We start from the raw sequence: 24,410 nt of genomic DNA, 5'->3' as shown, positions 1-24,410 counted from the left end.
GCTCAGTCAATATTAACTTCTGCTCGGTGAAGTGTCACTTTGTCTGCCTGCTATAAAGTCACAGTGTTTTCTTTTTTAATCTGTTTTATTTCCTGAGGGCTAAAGAGTGAAGTCTTCCAGTTCACTGAAGGGAAACCATCCATTTATTTCCACCTTGTTGAAGGGTGTGAGTGTGTGGAGAAATCTAGGAAGTGCGTTGAGACAAGTTTTCGACCAGGACGACGAGGAGGAGACGTTCGTCCTCAATTTCTCAACCAAACTGTGATTTATAGGAGTAAAAACCACGCCGAATAGCTGGGACCTAGTTTTTCGTGGTTTAAAACAGTGTATGAGCAGTTTCTCGGCTCACTTTTTGTTTTTTTGCCTCAGCTCAGGTGAAGATACGTTGTTTTTTTTTCCTTAAGTTGTGTGATTGGAGTTCGTTAACACTTTCCAGTAACTTGGATCTTCGTCTCTTCTGGCGGGTGTTAAGGATGAAATGACTGGTTTTCCTCGGAAGGTGAGGCTTTTTGGTTCAGTTCGACGCTTCTTGCTGTTTGACATTTGACACCGGGCAGATGTATGAGGGGATATTCACAGGGAAAGTGTCGTTAGTACAACAACGTGAGTATTTGCATGTTGATACTGTGAGTGGAGATAAGGGCGACAAAGAAACGTTTTGGGTTTTTTTTTTTGTTTTTTTTTGCACGTTTTGCCTGCAAGAAATAATGCCATGTTGGTGTAGAGCATGTTTGAAGTGCAAAGTTTGTCAAGCTTAGATTAATATTTACTTTGAACTAATTCCACTGTCTTGTGTTTATGAAGTGGATGTTTTTAGAGAGCTGGGGCGCTAAGGTATCCTTGAAGCCGGCCTCTGTGTACCAGGATGAGCACTACAGGTGGTGCAGGGGCCCCTCAGCAGCATGGAGAGTCCCGTGTTGTGCAGATCTACTGCACTCTGCCCCAGGGTGCAGCTGCCTACTGTCCCCTGCAGCTCAGCGCTCTGGACACAAGCAGGACAGTGGTTTGTAAGGCTGTGATCACTCTGGGCTTGGACTCCAGCCAGACATACAACCTGCTGGAGGTCAGGAAGAGTGGCAGAGGGGAGACGCTGCTGGAAGCTGGAGAACGTCCACTGCAGCGAGTCCTGCTGTGGCCACCAGAGGCACAGAAGTGGCACCCTCAGACGCAGGGTTACTACTTCATCCTGCAGCAGAAGCAAAGCAACAGTGGATTCAACCAGGACGAAAGTCGCAGAGAGGACTATGATGACCTCTGCAGTCTGCAAACTGTGACTGATGAGAGCATTCTGGAGGTTTTACGCCAACGTTTTTACAGGCTCAAAATTTACACATATGCCAGAAACATCCTCATTGCTATCAATCCCAATAGGTTCCTACCTGTTTACTACAACCCCAAGTATGTCCAGATGTACGAGAAGCAGCCACTGGGAAAACTAAGCCCTCATATATTTGCTATAGCCGACGTGGCCTTCCGCACCATGCTGAAGAGGCAGGTTAACCAGTGTATATTGATATCAGGAGAGAGTGGCTCCGGGAAGACTGAAAGCAGCAGTTATCTCATCCACTGCCTGACTGCACTCAGCCAGAAGAAATACTCCAGTGGGCTAGAAAGGACCATCCTCGGGGCTGGGCCGGTGTTAGAGGTAGGTCACTGTAAAGTGAGGCTGGCCACCTGGTGAGACAGACACACATGCATGTTGTAGCACTCCACCATATCAACTTTGTTAAAGCAAATTTAATAGATTATTTAATAAATTAATGAATACATGATTAATAGTTTAGGTAATTTACTAAGTGAAAGTGCCACAAATATTCTGGCTAAAGATTATCAATGTACCATTTAATAGCAATGCAATATGTATAAAACAAGCAACACCACCACTGAAAATCAAAAAACAAATCACTGATTAGTCAAAAAGCAAATTTTGAGCCTCTGAGGTCATATTTGTTTGGCCCTCCCTTTTTTAAATTGAAAACATTTTGGGGGATTTTTTTAGCTGTAAACACTCCCCCCACTAGAAACTAATGTATACCAGAGGTTTTAAATAACTCCAAAGGGTGCTGGTTGGTTTAGAGAATTATCTTGACTTAACCAGCCTTTCAAAGACAGAAAATACAGACACCAGTCCTATTATACAGGAAATACATGTGTTCTGTACTTCCTGCAAAGAAAACATCAGTGTAAACAATGACAACCTCAACAGACCAGACCGTTCCAGATCATGAAGGACTCTCATTATAACAAATGAAAGATGAATAATTGGCCATGAACATGTATGGGTCTGAATAAGATGGCATCAAACATATAAACTGAATTTAAGTGATCTGTAATATATCTGAAGATCAGCTTTTGTATAGTTTGTGGTGATATTCCTCTGGCACGTAATGTCAGATTCACTCTCACAGATTTAGGGTTGTTTTGTTTTATCTTGTTTCTGTGAACGTCACATCAGCATTTTGCTGCTGTGGCTGCTTCAATGAGTAACAGGATAGCACATTTACCCACTTGTTCCTGCTTTCTGTTGCAATAGCTGTTATATCACACATTGCAGCCAAAATGCTTTTTAGGGAGATGGCCGCCTCTTTGGAACTTAGAGATTTTTATGGGGATTTCTCCAGGCGTGAGAACAGCAAGTGGGAAGCAAGGCATTAGCGAGTTTCACTTCATTTGAAATGTGCTATTCTGAAACTGAAAGCTTGTTTCGTACTTGTTTTTGAAAAGGCTGCCTGTGTCGCTTGACTGTGTATCACTGAAATCTGTTGCAGCCCCCAGTAGAAAGTGGCTGTGTGGGAGGTAGGTAGGTGTGGAAACCTACTGCACCTGGATTATTTTACCAAGTACCGATGTGCTCCATCTGTGTGCATCAATAGAACAACTAACCTTTTTCATGAAGTATTCTGACCCACATTTGTTATTGATCATACCTCTACACACAATGATGAGGGGCCACCCTTTCAGTCGATGTTGACTAAATATGGAATTTTCCTTTCTGTGAACAAGTCCAACAGGTTTGTCCTTGAAACAAGTAGCAGCCTATATATCTGTTAGCTGATCTCCCTGATAGTTTGTTGTTCAGTGCTCTCCTCCTCAAAGAAGCACAGATTTAATTTAAGGAGAGAGTGGTTTGTTGGTGTGGTGAGTTTGTTTTTGTTTTTTTGTTTTTTTCTTTTAAACTGGGAAAAGAAGGATCAAGCTTACCAAAGACTGAATTGTCATGTCGCAACAGTTTACCCAAGGAAAAACCATCCACAAGTGGTTACACCAAAGCTGTATATAAATAGCAGTCAAGTCCTGTTGAAAGGTTTCCTTTTGTAAAGAGGATCATTTGATGTAGTGATTTGTTTTTGGTGTGTTTTATGGTTCTGGTTGGCTGCTGATTGTCATCTTGGTAGTAGCATTGCATTGATGAGTCACACCCTGAGTTCCTTTTTATCTGAAATCAGAAAAGCAGGACGTCTTTTTCTCTTGCTGAAAAATTTCCACAAAATGTTATCTCATTTAATGTCACTACTTAGCTGAAACAGCACTTGATTTTTTTTTTTTCCACGGTGCCAATAACTAACTAACAATCTACTCTGTGCCAATTTAAAATATTGTCAGTAATTATCAAGTGTGACCTAAGTTTTTTGATTGATTATAAATTCAGGGGAAAAAAGTCTAATAAGAAAATGGTGATGGCTCTTAGCTTTCAGCGTGAAGGCCAGCTGCTGGACTGACTGTGGGCTTGTTGCTTGAGGTTTGTGTTGGGTGATCAGGAAGCAGAGTTGAGCTCCACTGGGGGAATGTGGTGGGTGTTGTCTTTGAGGGAACACCAGAGAAACTGGAACGTGTCAGAACAGGCTCAACCAGGTCTTCTGGCAAATCTATATCACAAAGCGTGAATCACCTTTTTTCCCCCCTCTGTCACGGCTTACTCAAATGCTTCTTTTCTACATTTGTTCAGTTGTGCTTCAGTAGTTAATTCAAAATTCAAACATTCTGTACTTCTGTTTGGCTCCATTTTTTATAATTGAAACAATTTTTAACTAACCGGTGTGTATATATAGTATTTGTATTGTTTTATACAGCTGTTTAATAGCCTTCCCAGGCATTATTGAATATTTCATAACTTAGATGGTCATTAATCACTAAGAAATATTTTCAGCTTTCGGATGGGAACCCCCTGCAGGGCTTTTCAAGATAAATATGAGGTGTCACAACACAACTGACAGTATAGGAAAACAGAGGAAAGATTTATGTTAGATAAAAACAGGCTGATTTGTTCAAGCCCTTCTGTTGCTTTTTTTCTTGTCAGATTTTGAATTCTTCTATTCTAAAACCTTAAGACCAGTAAAAATACTTCTTTGGGCTAATTATGGTTAAAAACCTAAATTATATGCAACAAGTGCAATTGTGGCAGAAGTTAATACAGTAAAAGACGCCAAACTGCATTGTTTGTTCTTGTCAGCTGCTTGACTTTGTTATTAACCAAAGGGCATTACAAATAAATTACTGGTATACCAGGCCTGAAACTGTTTTTTCTTTGTTCTCTTAGTATTTAGATTGTTCCATTAGTACTAGGAAGTTGTGGAAAATCTCCAAAGTGACCTCCCAAATTGTTTGTTTTAGCTCACAGTCCAAATCCGGAGGATAAAAACACAGCAAATGTCACATGTAAGAAGCTATTCAAAATAAATAGTTTTCTGTCACATGTCAAAGTGAAATAAAATCACACTTGTCCCAGTTTACCTCTGGTAGTTCCTGCCTTGTTTAAAGGACAAATTGAACTAATAAACTTAGCAACACAGCTCAGATCCTTAGTCAAGTCCTTATACCCCAATGGTTTCCCTACATTTCCATTGTGTTCATCCTCTGTATCTAGAATGCTTCTGTCTTCTTCAGTCTGGCTGTGATACCTGCCTTTTCTAGGAAAGGTTTTGAAAAGGAGTGTCTTGTACTTCACTTTTCTGTCCATTCCTTTTATTTTTGTCTTCCTTCATCCAGTATCTTTACAACATTATAACATTGATTTATCTGGTTGAAAATGAAAACCATGCGTGTCTGTGAAAGTGCACTATGTAGGTAAATTCAAGTGACTGTTGTGTGTGTGCAAGCATGTGATCAATGCTGATGCAGGTCTGTCTGCAGCTCATTGTCTGAGAAGACACTGCATTGGCTTGTTAGAACAAGACCGTCAGCATAGCTCATGCAGGAATGAAGTACAAGGATGCTGGCATGGGCTGACTTTATATTCTCCTTTTCTCTCTACAACATTAAAACTTAGGAAGCTGAAACTCATCCAGAGTCAATAGAAGCCAATAATCCTGCACAGTGTGTGTCAGTTTACCCATTGACGTTGCTTGGGTGTTGTTGATAGTGACCCTTAGGTACTGATACTCCATTGTGTTACACATGAATAGTCCTTGTAACTGTTCATCCAGTCAAATTATTTACTACGGACTCTACTAATGTGCATTGTCATTATTGTCTCTTCTAAGATTGCTTTTCAATTATTTTGCCTGAAACATAATTTCAAATGCTTATCACAGGATGTTTTAGATTTCACCGTGACGGACTCAAATAAAATATTATGCCAAATGTTAGAACCAGATAATGCTGCAGTAAAAAATGTCACTGAAGTGTAATGAACTATTCAGAAAGAACAGAAAATACGATCTGGTCACTCTTGACATGTTATTAGCAGAGAGGACATAACCAAGCTCTAAATCTTCTGTGTTTATTCAGAGGCTCTTTCACATAAAGACTGTTTAGCAGAGTTTATGTTTTCATTGCTTGTGGCAACTTAATCATATGCATTGTAGATGTGAGGTTTTTGGTTTGTTTGCATGACTGATTAAAACATAGATTGCAGCCTTTGAAGGACTTTGATACGTCCCACTGTTTATATTCTTTCTGTACCGTCCCATTTGCCTTCAGTACAATAAGAATGAAGGTCAGAATTAGACCAATGAGAACTTTGTTGTTGCATAAGATTTCTAACAGAAGCCCTCATCCACCATACACAAATCTAGTGGATTCATTCAGTAGCTTCTGTGTGCGCAGACATTTAAAGTGTAAACATACCTACAAATGTGTGTCTGTTTATTTTATTGAAAACTGATGTTCCATACTTTTCAAACAGGCTTTTGGCAACGCAAAGACCTCAGACAATAACAACTCTAGTCGCTTTGGGAAGTTCATCCAGCTCAACTACCTGGAGAGCGGCATCATCAGAGGGTGATGCATCATGTTTTTGTTTTTCTCACCATACTCCTGTATTCGTTTTCATATACCCATCTTCAAAGTTCCTGCAGCATAGTTAATAATTTATAGGTTTTTCTCCTTATGTCATAACTGAATAGTCTAGGCAGCCGCACCAAAGCTTCACAGGTTTTCTTGACATTTCTTCTTGTGTGTCTCTTCCAGGGCAGTTATTGAGAAATACCTACTGGAAAAGTGCCGCCTGGTGTCCAGAGATAAGACTGAGAGGTACAACAGCATTTTATGCAAATTATCACCAGTTTCTAACTGAAGCCTGACCTCTGGTATATGCCAATAAAAGCAGGCCGTTGTTAAAACACACATTTACCGCTCCCTTTATAGTGAAATGCTGAAGACATAATGAAACTTGCATGAGCCCTGTTTGACTGTACCTGTACTCTGTGACCTCTGACCTACAGGAACTACCACGTGTTTTACTATTTGCTGGCGGGTGCATCCAAAGAAGAGCAGGAGGAGTTTCATCTATTAAATCCTCAAGATTATCTCTACCTCAAGCAGGTAGAAGGTCAAAGCTTCTCTTGTGTAGTGAACAAACAGGCACTCACATAAAACTGGTGTTTTTTTTTTACTCAGAACATAATCCAGCATATGCCAGGTTATGTCTTGACAATGAACATTAACAACTGAAGAGAAAATTTCTGTTGATTTTGTTTCTACATTACTGATTATGTGTGGACAGCTTAGATTGTATCCGTGTACTCCTCTGTGGCTCTGCTTAAAATCATCTCCTATTCTCTCCATATTTTCTCTGCCCATCGCAGAAGGACCTCTTCCTAGATAATGATGAGGAGGAGAAACTTGGACAAGAGTACAAGAGGCTCCATCAGGCTATGGAGATGGTTGGATTCCTGGCCTCCACCAAGAAACAGTATGTATGATTTCTGTACTGGTGTCAGTAACAGGTTGGAGCTTGTCAAGTCAAGCAAGAGAAAAATGCAGCATGTTGGCAAACGCCCGACAGCCTCACAGACAAATGTTAGCAGCATAGTTTGTAACCTGTTTAGGTTGGTTCCCACATTGGATAAACAGCCTGAAGCTGTAACTCTTAATGTGAACAAATCGTCAATGCAAAGCAAAGTGCATAAAAATAAACATCAGTACTTTGTTAAGGTGTGTTTTCCCCTACACTTTCTTCTTCTTCTGCACTTAGTCTCTCTTAACTTGCATACACGGCTTGTTTTTAGGCTTTGTAGCTTAATGCTGCTGTAGTGTCATGTTAACCTCACTATCAGGAACTATTAGCTTATACAGTAAGACATGTTCTTGCTAAAATACAACACTGGTGTGTGCACATCAGAACAGCCAACCAGACACAGTTGTTAGTTGTCTGTAAATTCTCAATTTTCACTTTAGATTTCTGGTATTACTGGTGTGCTCACTGACTGGCAGCAGGGTGGTTAAGTGCCAATAGATGCAGAAGAAAGATTACAGGATCACTCCTTAGTTAGTGTGTTAAACTGGATCCTGATTTGAAGGCCAAACAGGAATCCAAATACAAAATGAGTCAATCTGACTCATTTGTTAAAATAGATTTCTTTTACAAACTGTGAATGTCATGGTATGAATGTCAGACAGAAATAAATATAGCAGAATTGTTTAAATGTGCTTTCACTCCTATAGTTAGCAAACAGTGAAACCTTATAACAAAATCAGCCAGATGTGACAGTGACAGAATTATCAATAATAGCCATGACCCAGATTTATTTTCAACTTGCATCACCGTTTACTCCAGCCATAAGGACTTTCAGGTATGGAAAGCCACTCATGCATGTGTTTGTTCCGTGCAGCATATTTTCCATCCTCTCTGCCATCCTGCACCTGGGTAATGTGACATACAAACTGTCTGAAAACAGTCAGGCCCTGGAGGTTGGACCTGCTGAAGTCTTGACTACACTGTCTGACCTTCTCAAAGTAGGTTCCTCAGTTATGTATACCAAACTATGCTATGCTACTCAGTGCTAAGTCATCATCTGGAATTGTTATCTACACTAGAAATCTCCAGTTCATTTCTAGTGTTGTGCTAGTTCAACAAAACCTTTTACTTGGAATTAAAATATTCTTACTGTGCAAATTAAGAACTGCATCATCACTGTGCCTAAATTAGTGCTGTGGTGTTTTTATTTTTTTTTTTCAGCAATTTGGTTTGACCTTTTTGTGTAATGTGGTAGTTGATGGTAATTGTCTTGATTTAATAATTTGTTGGATTCTACAAAATTGTAAATAATCAGGTTTTATTTCTGTTTGTGTTTTTATTTCCAGGTAAAAAAGGAGCTTCTGGTGAAGGCTTTGACCATGAAGAGAATAGTGACCGGGAAAGCCTTCATTGTTTCACAGTACACACTACAGAAGGTATTGAGTTTAAATTTAGCATTAGGACCTATGTTAAATGATTAAATCATTGCAATGTAATGATTCAACTGAATAAGCACATTGGATTTTTACAGTCATCTTGCATTAAGGACAGATTTGTATTTTAAGCTTTTCAATTTGAGAAAATTGTGTTGTACTTTAATTTTAGATTTAGTTCTGTTATTGATGTGCTTTGATTTGCTTTTTGATTCGATATTTCTGCATGTAGGCTTCAAAAGTACGGGACTCCATGGCCAAGTGTTTATACAGTGCACTGTTTGACTGGATCGTCCTTCACATAAACCATGCAATGCTCAATAGACGAGACATGGAGGAGTCCGTCTCGGTAAGTGACTTTAGTGAAAGAAAAAAAAAATTTAAAAGCTGCATTGTTGACCGCAAGAACTAACATTTTAGACAACCTAGAAATTTTTGCATTGGAACCATGTTTTTTTTTTTTTTTACTTCAAAGTTAATTTTCCCACTTAAACCATATTCAAATATACCAAAGTGACAGTTGCATGTCATTTGGTACGTCTTTGTAGCACTGAAAAAGAATTTGAATTTTTTCCTTCATTAGTTGGATTATTCTGCAAATACAATGTAGGTTTAGTAGTAATGTTAATATAGCTAATTGTATTTCCATTATACTTCTTTTGTAAGTCTGTTATAAATACTTGTTTTTAGTGTTTGTCCATTGGTGTCCTGGATATGTTTGGGTTTGAGAACCTTCACACTAACAGCTTTGAGCAGCTGTGCATCAACTATACAAATGAAAAGCTGCTGCATTACATCAACCAGAACATCTTCAAGCTTGAGCAAGTAGGTGTATTTACAGATACAGTATTTTTTTTTTTTTTTTTTACTAATGCATTACTGCATCAGTGCCACATAGATTGTTAATTTACATATACTTCCACTGTGTAACTTGATGTAATTGTCATTAAACATCACTGTAGGATGATTATGTGTCAGAGGGCATCACTTGGCAATACATAGACTGTACTGACAACAGTGGCTGCATTCAGCTGCTCGGCAGGAAATCGACCGGACTCTTTGACCTGTTGGACAGAGAGAGCAAGTATGTGAACTTTGCCTGCCTTGATTTCTCACACTAAGCATTCAATGGTTGCTTTAAATAGGGTCAATGAAATGAAGACATTTGCAAAAGCTGTGTTTTATCTGATTATAGTCCAACATCCCTTTACATGTAGACAGAAGGATTTACAGTTATTGACAAATGCATTAAAAAACACATCTGCCTACAACTGCATTATAGTGTGTTTTAAACCATGGTTTAGATTTTAAAATAAATTATATGAAATTATACTTTGTAGTATGGATTATCCAGTCAAAATCTTATCTCATGCCATCACCCTAGTCTATCAGTGAAAGCTAATAGTGAATTGATATTAACTTATTGCTTCTCTGTATGTAATTTCAGCCTTCCTCAGGCCACAGATGAAACCCTATTGGAGAAACTGAAGCAACAGCATCAGAACAACCCATTCTTTGAACTTTCTCAAACTATAAGGCTGGCTTTCACCATTCAACACTTTGCTGGGAAAGTTAACTACCACATCAAGGTGGAGTATTATTCCCACACTACAAACATCCTTACATATCAAATTACACTTTCCCCAACAGCATTTAAATTTCACTGAATGTACTTCCCGTCATTCCACTGTTAAACAGTGTTGGTTTGTAGTGGCCTTGTTAGATAAACCAGTGTGGGAAAGAACTTGAAGAATCTATGTGAACTAAGTAAATGATTAATGCTGCCCCCTGCCCCAGGAACACTGTGGGTGTTTTGTGAAGTTTATTCTTGTCAATATTTGTAATGTATTTGTGTTACAGCAAAAATAAAAGTGTATAACATATTAACAATGTTTTGTTCCTGTTCCTCAGGATTTCAGAGAGAAAAACACAGAACACATGCGCCCCGAAGTCATATCACTTCTACGGAGCAGTGAACGATCATTCCTGCATCACCTGGTTGCATCCAGTCCAGCAGCACTTTTCAGATGGGGAATCCTCCGAGCCACCATCCGCATTCTCACAGTATTCAAAAACATGGCACGCCATCGGGCTGAATTTGGTTGGTAGCTTTGGTTGATGAATGAGCATCATTAACTAGAAGCTTCTTGTTAAAAAGAATAGAGCAGTGTTCTGATAATTAGAAACAAATAACCTGTTATTGTAACCACAGCCGCTGTCAGACGAGCCTCCCGCAAATCCCTCAGAGACATGAAACATCGCAGCAGTGCATTAGATCGACTGTCCAGGTAAATATGCTGCACCGGTCCAGCCATGACTCTCCACTCATTTATAAGAGATCCATGAGAGGAAATTACATATGCAAAAGATTTCAACAAGAAAATGAATTCACACAAAATAATCGTCAACAAATTGTAGCAATGCATTACAGTCTGATGAGTGAGCAGCTCTGCAGGAGTTTAACTTCAAGCATTGGTGCAGCTTGAGTGCCAGAAAATACTCTGTCCCAGTCCATAGTTGGTATGAGAAAGCTCTTAATGGCAACTAAAAATGTTAAATATTTCAGCAGCTTAGATATTAAGACCTTACAGATCATAACACAGGTGTGCTGATGCCTTCTAGTGATAACAGGTCCATGCAAACCTCGGTTAGTGCTATGGATAACTTGTGTAATGAATAGGTCCATCAGAGGACTGAAACAGACAGTTTACTGAATACAAATAATATACATCTTTTTAAAGACAAAATGGACCAGACCGTTAATGAACACCTGTACCAACATATGCTTGTCAAAAGTCAAAAATACCTCAAAAAGACAAATTGCGGTTAAAATGAGTTAAAATACCTCTCTACCATTTACAGGGGCAGCATGACTCTGGATTTCTCCTTTGATCGCTCTGATGAAGACCCACTTGATGTATTTGAAGACATCTTTACCAATTATGAAATGAGGAAGTGAGTGGGTCGTATGGTTTTAGTTTAGAAGCTCTTATTTTGATATGTTATGCCTCAGCTTTTCACTTTCTGTTTCCAGAACTGTATTCCTGTAAAGAGTCTGATTCTGTCTGTATTTCTTGCAGGACAAATAGAAGTGGTCGTCAGAAGCAGCTTATTCCAAAGGTAAAGTGTTTCTAGTGGGTGCAGTGTAGATGAAGCTCAGGCAATCAAAATTAGATACTTGTGATACACCTTCAGATTATGTATTGAGTTCTGTTTATCATGCATCGATCCAGAAATCATTTTTCTTTTGAGTCTCAGCGGGACTATGGTCTCATTTATGTTTTATCAAACAGAACCTGATGGATTCGCGCTCACTCCAACATGTTGTTGATCTCACAGCGCATGACCGAACCAGTAAATCCGTCTTCCAACCTTTCCAGAGAACAAGGCCCCCTACAATTAGTACTCAGTTTCAGGTTTGTTGCCTGTGTAACTTTACTGACTGTTAATGTTTTATTTTTGAAGAACCATCTTAAGTCATATGTGATAAGCGAATGTCACATTTAAGTGCGATCTAAAAATTAGGTCTCCACCATATAACTAAGCTGACTTATAATGAAGTATTAAGGTTGCTATTAAATTTCATATTTATATTAATATAAATTTGTATCCACATTTCAGACAGTTTTTTTTTTGTTTTTTTTTGGGTGGATATTAATCCTTTTATAATATAACCTATAGCGTATAGATTTTAAGTCTTTTTGAATTTTCTAAAGTCATCCAATACTTATGGCACATGATGTATCACACAGGCATCTCTGTCAAAGCTGATGGAGACCATTGAAAAAGCAGAGCCTTTCTTCATTTTCTGTGTGCGCTCCAATGCTGAAAAGGTAAAATCATGTGTTGACCTGTAACATCACCCTGATAAATTTAGTTATACATGTTGGCCTGGATAACACAGATCATCACTTGGGGGAATTTTTGTTTTGTTTTTTTTACAGAGAGAGTTGCACTTTGATGGTGAACTTGTGCTGAAGCAAATCAAGTGCACAGGTATAGTGCAGATGGTTAATCTTCAGAAGTCTGGCTACAGCGCCAAGTACACATTTGCGGTACGATCTCCAGCTTTACCATATATTCAAGGAATTTATGCTAAAAAGAAAGCTAACACTCTTATGCATGTTAATGAGAATAAGGTTAACCTGTTATACCTGATTTTGTACAGGCTGAAGTTGAACGGCACTACAACTAACCTGTATAAAGGCTGTAAAATGATGTGATGATTTTTGACGAGCCACACCTTCCAGCATCCTATGGCTTAAGAAGTTCATTTGATTTTTTATATTTTTCCTCTCAATCATAGGAATTTGTCAAGAAGTTCAGGATGTTGTTTCCAAAAGGAGCCACTGCATCTCCAGCACAAATAACTGGACTGTTTGAGAGGATGGAGCTAAATAAGACCACCTACCAAATAGGCAAAACAAAGGTAAAAAAATTTGTCATTTATTGGTATTATCAGTCATCATGATCCTGTGGATCATTGTCAGAAGTTGATTTCACTCTTGAGTCACCCATGTAGCGCATGCATCCATATTATTGTTACTGTTTTGGAAATGACATGCAGAAATTTTGTGAACATTAAAATGTATTTTTAAGAAACTACTGCATTGTCTTCCCCCCTGATTATTGTCAAGCCCTGTTGTAGCATATGTGGCAGAAAAAAACTCATAAGTCAAAAAAATAACGAGATGTGCCTTGTGCTTTCATCTTGCCTCATGAATGTGTCTTCATTCCATCTACTTAGGTGTTCCTCAAGAAGAAGGAGAGGCAGCTGCTCCAGGACACTTATAACAAAGAAGTGATGGATCACATCATTATCCTGCAGCGCTGGTTCCGTGCATGTCTCATAAGGTTGCACTTTCTGCAAAAAAGGGATGCCACAAGGATCATACAGGTAGAACTAGAGTAATAGAAATGCTGTAGTTTTACAAGATAGTTTCAGACAACTCCCTATGGACTGGTCAACAATAAAAACACCACTTTTAGTTATGTGATAGTCACTGTAACACCATTAATAATCAATCCACACACATACAAAAAAACATCACAAATTAATGTGTAATGAGACCTTGAACTATCCATTTCTAAAGGATAAGCTTTTTAAAATAATCAAAAGGCACTTTTTTCACCACAATATAAAATTCTGAATCAGTGTTTCAGCAAAAACAAGAAATTTTGAATATGAATATAGATAAATTCTAAAGACAGAGAACTTCCGGTGTTTCAGAGGAGCTGGCGTGAGTTTTATGAGAAAGAAAACCGAGCTGCTACAGTGATCCAGACAGCATGGAGGAGTTCCCAGAAGAGGTCAAAACATATTGAGATGGAGGATGACAAGGGGAAGTCCACAACCAGGCTTGGACGAGACAGGTATACATACCACTGTATCTACGGCTTACATTTTAGATACAGTAGCGCTTTCATTCTCAATAGCATGTCTGCATGGACGGATTATAAAACAATGGCCCCCGGGCGCATATATGTAGAAGGTCCCAATCTCTGTAGGGGTAAGAATCATACATTGAGACATCCCATGTCCCCCCCACCCCAATCAAGTTTTGTTTTCTTACAAGAGTTGTTCTGCATCTGTTTTTAGCCAGATTGTGTCTCTTTTTAGTTGTTTTGCATTTATTTTTTTCTTTTTAATTGCCCCATAGGCCAGTTCAGTAATCCCTCCAATAATGTCTATCTCAAAATCAATATTGCATGTGTGTAACAAGTACAATGTATTTCGAAGACTGTTATGAGACCACACATATTTTTTTAACTAGCAATGTAGTAAGTCAAAGTGGGTTGATATTAGCCCAGGTTTTATCCATCTGTTTTAACCAGATAATTAGTTTTTTCTGTTCTTTTAGCTCTATGTGCATTTCATATAACACAACAGATACACTTTTAGAATATAATCTGTGATGTCACTCTGATTTTGTGGTTCTTTGATAACAGCTTAACAAAAAAAGAGTTAAAGAGACAGTATAAAGTCGAGCTAAGCCCCAGCAGAGCCCAGCAGCCAGACCCAGCCAAAGGCCAGTCCACACAGACGACCTGGAGCGGGGGGAAACAAGATGGCAAAACATCCCCTCCTCCTCTTAACAGACCCCTCTCCCTCCCACTGGCCCCAAAAGTTGGTGATGATGATCGCTCTCCAAGCCCCTCTAAAAGCAGCTCACTTCAGCGCTACGAAGATATGGGGGGCATCAAGGAGAAGGTCGAGCGGTGGAGGGAAAGGCAGAATGAGGGTGAACCAATCGATGAATCAAGTCCAGAAACACGGCAGCGAAGAGACAATAGGAAAGATGAGTTTCTGTAAGTTTTTCTATTTGTAGATTCATCAGCCACCATAAAATCACAAGAATCGTCTCTGTATGCATTTTTTATGTTTCTTTTGTCTCCCTGATAAGCAACAGTTTCTTAGAAGGTGTATCTTGATGCTTATACCAGTAATTGCTGTTGTAATTTAGTCCAGCAATAATCCACAACTCTTTTTTTTTTTTCCTCTCTGGGAAACAGCCTCAAATGGAAGTCGATGTCAGCTGATGAACTGTCCAAAGTCAGTTCATCAGGCTCAGATAGCTCACCATCTACCAGTGAGGTAAGCACTGTCGTTACGTTATAAAATAATCCAAAACACAATTCAGAGCAGTGTGTTGCCTCTTCAACATTCAATCCATTTCTCTTTTTGTTTTTTATATATCTGTTATTGTCCTTTACAGCGGTACATAGTGAATTTGGCTTTTCAAAGCGATGTAGTTGTGTGTCCTGAGGCTCTTTGAATTAAACACACAAATCAGTGTCCCAGTCTCCCAGTTTGTGCCTTATCACCTTTGCTGGCCCAATTAGGTCAAGGTGCATCACAACAAGCAGCAAAAACATAAGCGGCGTTTAGCCCACGCGCGCAGCGGTTTGATGTTAAACCTTAGGGACTCTGAGGAGGGCGAGTGCTGGAGCTTTCCGCTGCCTCCCATCAGTCCCAATGTGCCCAGCCTGAAGAGCTCGGCCAGTTGCATGGATATCCGAACCCTCGAATCCCAGGTCAAGGTACTGACCAAAGGGATGTTTTGACTGACACAAACTCTGCTCTGCATGCATGCTTTGCATGTGTCCCAGATGAATTTGTTCTGGAACATCCATTTTCTGCTCTGCAGTCCAGAACAATAGAAAATGACAGAAAGGAAATACAAAATGTCTTTCCAAAGCTCATTTCTGATCTTTTTTGTCTTTTCGCCCAAATGGCCCAAATGGACGTAGCTGCTGCAGGTCAGCAGCCACAGAATAAACTCACAATAGAATATGATAAATTGCTTTTATGTCACTTGTTTTTGGTCACTTCGGAATTAAGATGGGGATTGATTGTGGCTTCAACAATTCCAGTTCATTGCTTCATTTAAACTCATTCTGTTTATGCAGTGTACACCCAACATTATGACAATTTTTATTTAAAATATTATTTTAAACAGAAAATATCATCTGAAAAAAATGCACAATTGTGCATCATTATATTTTTTTATCTTTTGATTTATTAAGTCATGACCACATCTTACTCATGTATGGTTTTTAAAATATACATGGCAAAATGGCATCACACATATGGACCAGTAAGGCAAAGATTATAATTTAAATAATGTAATAGTTACATTAACATTTACATTATTACTCATAAAAGTGGTGCCTTTGGTATACAGAGCCAGTCACATTTTAATAATGTGTGTATAAATGTGAAAAATATTATTTGAAATCTGTAAATTTGTTCTTTTAATCCTTCTAACATGCATAATAATATATTACAAGTTTAATAATACATGCTCCTTATGACCGTAACACAAAGTTACTTAAATATTAGCAGATATTGCTTGTAGTAAATAGGGCAAAAAAGGTCAAAGCTGAAATGGCAGGAGACTGTGTTGCAGCTTTGCATGATGAGTAAAAATGGTGAAGGACTAGACCTATTGTGCTAATGTGTAATCACGTTGGTGGTGGGGGGGGCTGTGGGAAGCCTTTTGGGAGAAACAGGTGTGCTACTGCAGGGAGGCATGAGGGGGGAAAGAGGACTAAGTCTCTTACTTGAAATATCAGAACAATAATTATAATTTTCCACTGAAGGTTGTTTTTTTTTTGTTTGTTTGTTTTGTTTGTTTTTTTACACTTTCTCATTCACAAATTTTAAAATCAAGCATGTTCACGTTTTAATACTATTACAGACACCAGCAGAACCTGATGGGTCAAAGTTCAGCCTTCCTTCCAGTCACTCGCCAGTCACAACTCCTGAGAGGTAAAATGCTTCACTCAGTTGAATAATAAGAAAATCATGCAGGGTTTTACGTTTCAGAACTTTTTTTTTTTGTCGTTGTTGTGAACATTATTTAATGTATTGGAAATGTTGCAACATGCAGTTTATACAGATTGTCTTCTTTGCAGGATTTGGTTTCTCACTAAATTCCTGAAGAAACGGGCACCCAAATATCTCCCAAGTAATGAGACTCCTTCACATAAAGCCGGTAATCAAATATTTTCTAATGTTGATTTCCCAAAGCAATAACCTTGATGTATTTATCTGTGCATTGCTGATATTTTGAATATATACATATGTGTGCTTCAAACGGGATGTAGCAGGGAGAAGTGTAAGTATATTAAAAAAAAAAAAAAAAAAAGAGTAATTTTAGTGCAGTGTCTGAAGGAGAGGCAAAAAGGAAATAATGACAGTGTGACAAGCCTTCTGTATGTAAACCTCTTTTTTTTTAATGATATTGTATTTCCTGGCAATCACTTCTTCTCTCTACTGCCATCTATAGGCTCAATGCTGATCAACAACTGTCAGATTTATTGTTAAACATACCTGCGTTATGATTTTTGACTTCAGAGAGACCCATATAGATAAAAAAAAATACATCAGTTTTTGATTGAAAGGTTTTTATACATCACATACCATATATATACAAATATGGTGATAGTTAAACACCTGATTCTTATGTCAAACTAACAATTCCGTCTCTTCTTCTCACCTATAGTCACCTTGCCCAGGTACACTCCACATCCCTACCAAATGCCAAATCAAAACATTACCAAGGCCAATCGAAATCCCACCATTCGGATCAGCCGGGCTACACGAGCATTAGAGTGGAATGCATCTCTGGACCGAGAGATCACCGACCCTAAGGAGCTAAGACAATTAGATGAATTCCTTGGCAATCAGGTGCGACACCACATGAGAAGGAGAAAAAAAACACAGCAGATTAATAATACCTGGTGTTGTGCTTGTTCATAATTTCTTAACCTTTTTTGTCAGGTGAACGAGCTTCAGTCGAGAATAAAAAAGCTGTCTCCAACTGAGAGCATCTTCCTCACATCCACCATGCAGTTCAGAGAGACCATCAAAAGCATGTACTCTGTCCAGGTGAGTTCAGTATCTTTCTCTGAACCAGCAGGTATTTCAAAGCTTCATTTAGCAAAAAAAAAAAAGGAAGTGAGACCTGTTTTCTTTTCTATCTCTTCCCAGAATGTCAACATTTGCTGTTGTTCATATTGACATCCCTTATCAACAACCTAACACTAAATGTCTTACAAATAAGCCAAATTGCACTGAAGGCAATAATAGTCACTGACTGTATTTTCATGCATCTTTTGTGACTAACAGAAGCCTCAAATTGCCTACAAAGATCTAATGAAGGGCTACCATAACAAAGTGAACACACTAGCAGGACCCACGCAGCAGGCCGAAGTCTCACTGGTGGTTAACCTCTTCCAGTCTGTGCTGGACGGCTTCATCAGGGCTGAGCTAAAACGAATGGAGAATGAACCAGCCAAGGTAAATGTGAGATTTTAAGTCAGTGACCAGTCTTTAAACCACTTTAAGTACAGTCATCACTAGACTCATTTAAATGTCTTATTTCTGGCTTCTCTCAGGCTACTAAGGTGACAAAGAAGAGGAAAAAAGAAAAAAGCGTAAGATGAACAATTTTCATGTGCACTCATAAGATTCCTCATAATAAAACTGGGTTAATAACCATTAATACCATGGTCTTGCCTGTAAATCATGTCTCTGCAGCCTGATAGTCCTCTGGATCACCTGTTCAGCACATACCAGGTGAACATTATGCAGTCATGTGACATATGTGGCTCCTACATCTGGGGAATGGAGAAGGCCCACATGTGTAGTGGTGAGTTCATTCAGCAGCCACAAGACATTCCCACTTTAATAACTTGCGGAGACCATAGTACCACTAATATTTCATTGTGTTTTTATGTTAGTTTGCAAGCTAATATGCCATAAGAAATGTCTGGGTAAAATCACCACAGATTGCTCAACACGGTGTGCACGACAGGTAGGAACTAAATGTTTAAACGCTCCAACTATAAATAACTTTAAAATAACAGCAGATTAAATAACTACATTAACTATAAAAAACATAGACATTAATTTCCCAAGGCTTCCTGTGTGTTCCTCTTGTCTGGCCTGATAGGATGGCAGTGTGCGCGGTTCCCTTCACTTTGGAGTGCAGGTGTGTGTCCTCACCAGCAACGCTAACCCAGTGCCAAAGGTGGTGGAGTTGTTGCTGTTACATGTGGAGTTAAATGGCCTTTACACTGAGGGCATTTACCGCAAGTCCGGCTCAGCCTGTCAAGCAAGGGAGCTTCACCAAATTCTGGAGACTAGTAAGAAACTCTTTGCACACTAACTTAAAATATGCAAGAATTAGTGACAAGTGTTACTAGTTTGAGTACAAGAACATCATATTTTTGTGTTGTTAATTGGTCTTGTGGTATTAGTTGGCAATTGTTATACCTTTTCCTCCTTAATATTCCAATTTCTCTCTTTTTTTAATTTGTTTTTCCTTGAGTTTAATTACCTTGGTTAATTTATTTTTACAGATTTCTTTCAAAACACATTATATCCTTTGTCTACTATATACCACTTATTTTTAAAGGCTTTTAAGCAACTACACACAACAGCTTTGTCTTTATGATGGTACATTTGCCTAAATCATTTATCACCTGACACTGTAGACAAATACACAAGTTTAATCACATATCAATACAATTTTTGGTGTGTTTCATCTGTATGTTGTTTTGTCAGATCCTGAGTCAGTGTGTTTAGACAGCTACCCCATCCACACCATCACTGGCCTGGTTAAACGATGGCTTAGAGAGTTGCCTGACCCCCTCATGACCTTTTCCCTCTACAGTGACTTTCTGCATGCTACAGGTGAGTAAATACTGAATTTCTTTAGGCTATTACAAACACATCCTGTTAGATGTGTTATCTTGATGGCAACTTAATTAGGCCTATATTTCTGTTTTAGTGATTTTGATAGAATGCAAGCAGATTTCCAGACATCTATTGTACTCTTCCTACACAGTCAACATATTAACACTTTAGCAGCTGTTTAGTACAACCAGATGGTCTTTTCATTAGAGCTGCCACAAATTAATTTTATTATTCATTCATATCAGTTATTTTCTGGATTAACCTATTGTATGTCAGAAAAAGTGACAATACTAATATGCTATTTAAATATACTATATAATGTATGCATATAATGCATACATTAGTATAACATGCCTTAATAGATAACATATATAGTATACAGTAATATAAAATACAAACAGTTAATCCTCAGATTGAATTGCAAAATAATCCTCTGTTAATCAACTAACCAATAAAATTATAATCATGTCTTCTCCATTTGTATTTTTTTTTTGTCATTTTTTTTAATTTCAAATATAAAATCATTTAAATTCTCAGTTTAGGTGTTTGACAAGTTTAAACAAGTAAAATTTCTGTCTGTTTTTTTCCACTGTCAGAGCTGCCAGAGAAGGCTGAAAGGATAAGGGCCATATACCAAAAGATTGATGAACTCCCTCCTGCTAATTACAATACTTTAGAGCGGCTCATCTTTCATCTTGTCAGGTAAGAGGTTTTCCTTTTCATTTGTGTATATTTATGTGAAAAATGTCCACAGACAGCTTGGCCTGTTGGTCTTTTAGGGTTGCTAAGGAAGAAGAGCACAATAAGATGTCAGCAGGCTCTCTGGCTATTGTGTTTGCCCCTTGCGTCCTGCGCTCTCCTGATGCTGAGGACCCCTTTCTTTCTATGAAGGACGTGTCCAAGACTACACTGTAAGTCAATATACTCCAGTAACTCTATACTTTCTAGAAAAAATGGTAAATGTATTTTGCCATCTGTAAGAGGCTGGGCTTAAATATTGTATGTTAGATATTCTGTGAGAGGGATATCATTTTTATGATGGTGTATTCAGCACTGGCTCTGTTGTCTGCAGGTGTGTTGAGACCCTGATCTCTGAGCAGTTCAGACGCTACAAAGAGAAGATGCAGAATATCGAGAAGCTTGAACACGCAGAAGCCATGGCTGTCAATCAGCTCAAACTGAAGAGACAAAACACGGTGAGAGGAATCTACAAGTCTGGTTTATATGTTTGTCAGTCTGGCTTGTATATGGCAAAGATGCATTATGCATCAAGCCATCACAGACCATACAAAGGGGAAAAGCATGAGATGTATGTTAAATTCAGTCCTAGACTTTCCTGAATGTATAATAGTCAGCTCTAACATCAAATGTTTTGTATAAAAAATCCAAGGCTCCAAATATCTAACATACATAATAACATGTAAGATGAGAGCAATCATTCTAAAAGTAGCTTACTTTTAAAATAAAATAAAATTTGTGTGATTTTGAGTGAGTTTGTTAATTTAGCAGCTGACAACCAACCACAACTCTATGCAGATTGTTGAAAAGCCTTCAGAGCTGAATGTTCCAGAGCAAATACATACTGATGAAACAGAGAAGACTCTCATCGAAAGGATCAGGTCCATCAAGCAAGAAAAGTGAGATAAAATTGTTTTTATTATAATCAAATGAGCTGTGTGTTTAAAGTCATATTTCTGAGTAATGATATCTTCCTTTGTCGTTTTCAGGGTAGACTTAGCCTGCAGGTTGCCTGACTTGGAGCAGGAGCACTCTGATAACGAAAACCTGGATTCATGTTCATCGATGAGCACAGAGAGCCTAGAAGATCGACTGAGGAGCCTGGAACAGGAAGGTCAGTAGGGAGGTAAGGTACTTTCACCTCCCCCTGGGTTAATAAATTAATGTAATATTTTCATTTTATCATATTTTTTTTAAGCTCCACCACTATAAGTTAAGAAAAATGCATAGTTCATACAGTATACAGTATAGTACATTGTGTATAGGACATTATATCAATGTGATAGACTGTCTCTATAAGTAAAGACAACTAAAGTAACTGTTGAAAGTGAAAATAACTATTATACAACATGTCTGGCTTCTTCCAAAGGCAAAAGTGTTTACCCATTTCATAGGTAGGGCAAAAAGCAGGTCTGTAGAATCCTTGTCTCCCTTTAACGCAAAACAATAAATCATACAAGTGAAGATAAGGCCCCACATTTTGTCCACAAAAGCTACATAAGAATTTCAGTGATGTTTGACCATCTGGCACCTCAGTTGAAACAGATATTTTCTTCTCCTGTCACAACTTTTCCATAGCAGAAGTGCTGACATTTGCATTCAGAACAGTTAGAAACATATTTGCCCTCTGACAAGGTTAGAGGACACAATGTACAAACTAGTTTAGAGCACCTTAAGCTACCCAAAAGCATTTTGAAGCATGCCAAGACCCTGAGAAAGTAGTCGCTCACAAATAGTTGTTTAGCCATTCCATAATCTCTTTAAACCTACAAACTTTGTGCCTTCATTAGAATAACTGCTTCTGTTCATACCAAACTACTCTTTTCTATTTTCAGAAGTATGTTACACTACAAAGTCAAACCAACACAGGTTGATAGTGTTTATGTACTACAAAGCTGATACCAAATATGTTTACTGATCTGATATTCCACCTACTAGGAAAGGTGGCCATGCAGTTGAATTCCCAGCAATCTGACTGTCCCCATAAACCTTCTGACCTGGCACAGAGAGTCAGAAGTCTGATGACTCAGACAAATGATGAACAGAGAGAGTTCATACACGATGTTACTCAATTGATGTGTTTCTTGCCAACCCAAGACAACCCCTTGCCGATCGACGAGCTCCAGGTCACAAGCAAGGGTTTGAATGGGAGCTTTGAAATCCCTTACATCGATGAGGATGAAGATCTAACTTGAGTATAACGCCACAAATTGTAATAAATTTAATTTTCTCAAGTATGTGTTAGTAGAAGATTTGTGTTGTGGCCAAAATATGTGCACTTTGTTTTATAGACTTTTCTTTCTGTCAATGCTGCTATAGAAACAAAGTGCATTGAGAATTTATATGTATTTAATACAAGAAACTGTTCCTCCAGAGTTTTTATAACAGATCTGAAGACTCAACAACAGCAGTGACTATTCAGACTCTTGAAATCAATACACTGAATGAGATTTTACACAAAATTCAGATTTGTAATGTACACAGTCGATGAAAAGTAGGTATTCTGGACTATAGAGAAAAACGGTAAACCATGTTGCTTGACCATGATGATACTAATGGAATTTTATGGAGTATGTGCAAAAAAATGTCTTGTAAGTATGTCATAAAAAAGTAAAATTTTAACATTGTACATGAAGTGAATCTACATTGTAAAGAGCGTGAACATTGAATTTTGGGTTCTCCCCCAGTGTAATGTTGTGCATCTCAAACTGTTGTTTTTCTGCTATTCATTAATCTGTAGTGTATACTGCTGTGACTGACCATTGAGTCATTGTATATATAAAGGAAATAGTCATATTGCTACCTTTTTGACTGACTGAAAATACTTTTCTCTGAGCCTTTATTTTGTGCTGCAACACTGCAGTTCATAAAGTAAACTGTCTCTACTGCATCTACAGTATTTTTTTTAATATGCATATTGACATAAACTGATCTTTTTTGATCTGACACTAATAATAACACACATTATACCAATAAAACCAGTAATTCCTCTGTGACAACAAAATGTTGTTTAACAGTACATGGCAAGTTGTGGTCAAGAATTTTGTTAAATAGACCATAAGTACAAAAACATTGTATACACACTGTATCTGCTCAAAATTAATAGAAACTGACAGATGGAATCAGAAAAATACAAAGGAGGATCCATATTTGTGTGTACATGTGGACACATTTTACTTTGCCATTCTTGTGGCCTTGGCCTTGTGAGGACATTTTGGCCTTTCCTCACAATGTTTTTTTTTTTTACAGCATTAATACTTGGATTTAGTGTTAGGTAAGGGTAAGGGTTAGGCATGTAGTTGTGATGGTTAGGGTTAGTGTCTAGGGAATGTGTTATGTCTATGGGTGTCCTCACAACTATAGTAAGACATGACTGTGGGCGTGTGAGAGATGCTCTTTCACTATAGCCTATGGTGTATATATAATATAAACTCTTATGGTGATATATTTTAATATTATCTCTTCTATAACTTATGAGTATCTCTTAAATGTAGTAATTTATAGTAATAACTTTAAATAAAAGTAATAAAAGGGATCAAATTGTGCATGTCAAACATTTGTAGATAAGGATGTATGATAAAATGTTCCATTATACAGTATGTCTACGTTATTACCACGTTTTTTTAATTGTCTGTATAGGACACATCATTAATTCACTTATGTACCATATAAGGGATTTCCCTTTGTTACCCGCGGTGTGGTGCCCACAAATCAGCATTTGAAGCTCATAGCACCAGCTGCTTTCTAAGCCAATGAAACGCACAGTTTGGTATGACGCGTTTATCAGACAACCAATCGTTGGTCGGGATTGCATGAGAAGGCGGGCCAAAAAATTAGTCCAGGAAGACGAGTTGAA

At 38.1% G+C, this 24,410-nt stretch overlaps 1 protein-coding gene across 4 annotated transcripts; it reads left to right on the top strand.

The window, feature by feature from the left end:
- Window positions 1–23,444, top strand: LOC113134097 (myosin IXb). 4 transcript variants are annotated; one of them, XM_026313327.1, is made up of 41 exons: window positions 1–603; window positions 805–1,645; window positions 6,125–6,219; window positions 6,409–6,471; window positions 6,663–6,762; window positions 7,026–7,132; window positions 8,052–8,175; window positions 8,524–8,613; window positions 8,843–8,959; window positions 9,301–9,435; window positions 9,573–9,694; window positions 10,058–10,199; window positions 10,522–10,711; window positions 10,823–10,898; window positions 11,473–11,565; window positions 11,691–11,730; window positions 11,904–12,026; window positions 12,363–12,443; window positions 12,555–12,665; window positions 12,917–13,039; window positions 13,358–13,507; window positions 13,841–13,983; window positions 14,560–14,919; window positions 15,124–15,205; window positions 15,454–15,651; window positions 16,812–16,882; window positions 17,029–17,108; window positions 17,619–17,803; window positions 17,897–18,004; window positions 18,245–18,415; window positions 18,514–18,552; window positions 18,656–18,767; window positions 18,859–18,932; window positions 19,071–19,263; window positions 19,685–19,813; window positions 20,413–20,518; window positions 20,596–20,727; window positions 20,889–21,012; window positions 21,353–21,453; window positions 21,544–21,668; window positions 22,493–23,444. In XM_026313327.1, the coding sequence occupies exons 2-41, from the start codon at window positions 866–868 to the stop codon at window positions 22,747–22,749; spliced, it is 5,652 nt and encodes a 1,883-aa protein (XP_026169112.1). In that variant the 5' UTR covers window positions 1–603; window positions 805–865; the 3' UTR covers window positions 22,750–23,444. The 4 variants fall into 4 exon arrangements, with proteins under 4 accessions (XP_026169112.1, XP_026169114.1, XP_026169111.1 ...); XM_026313329.1 differs by having other exon boundaries at window positions 1–499; window positions 21,544–21,680; window positions 22,493–22,629; XM_026313326.2 differs by having other exon boundaries at window positions 2–499.
- The last annotated feature ends 966 nt before the right edge of the window (window positions 23,445–24,410 follow it).

Source organism: Mastacembelus armatus, chromosome 17, assembly GCF_900324485.2.
Source record: "Mastacembelus armatus chromosome 17, fMasArm1.2, whole genome shotgun sequence".
Lineage (NCBI taxonomy): Eukaryota > Metazoa > Chordata > Actinopteri > Synbranchiformes > Mastacembelidae > Mastacembelus > Mastacembelus armatus.
Note: the sequence above shows the minus strand (reverse complement) of the source record. Positions and strands in the feature narration are given on the sequence as shown.

Coding starts and splice junctions, on each gene's coding strand:
- LOC113134097 (XM_026313327.1), top strand. CDS start 866: ATGAGCACTACAGGTGGTGCAGGGGCCCCTCAGCAGCATGGAGAGTCC. Junction 6,763..7,025: donor ATTATCTCTACCTCAAGCAG/GTAGAAGGTCAA, acceptor TGCCCATCGCAG/AAGGACCTCTTCCTAGATAA. Junction 9,436..9,572: donor ACATCTTCAAGCTTGAGCAA/GTAGGTGTATTT, acceptor ACATCACTGTAG/GATGATTATGTGTCAGAGGG.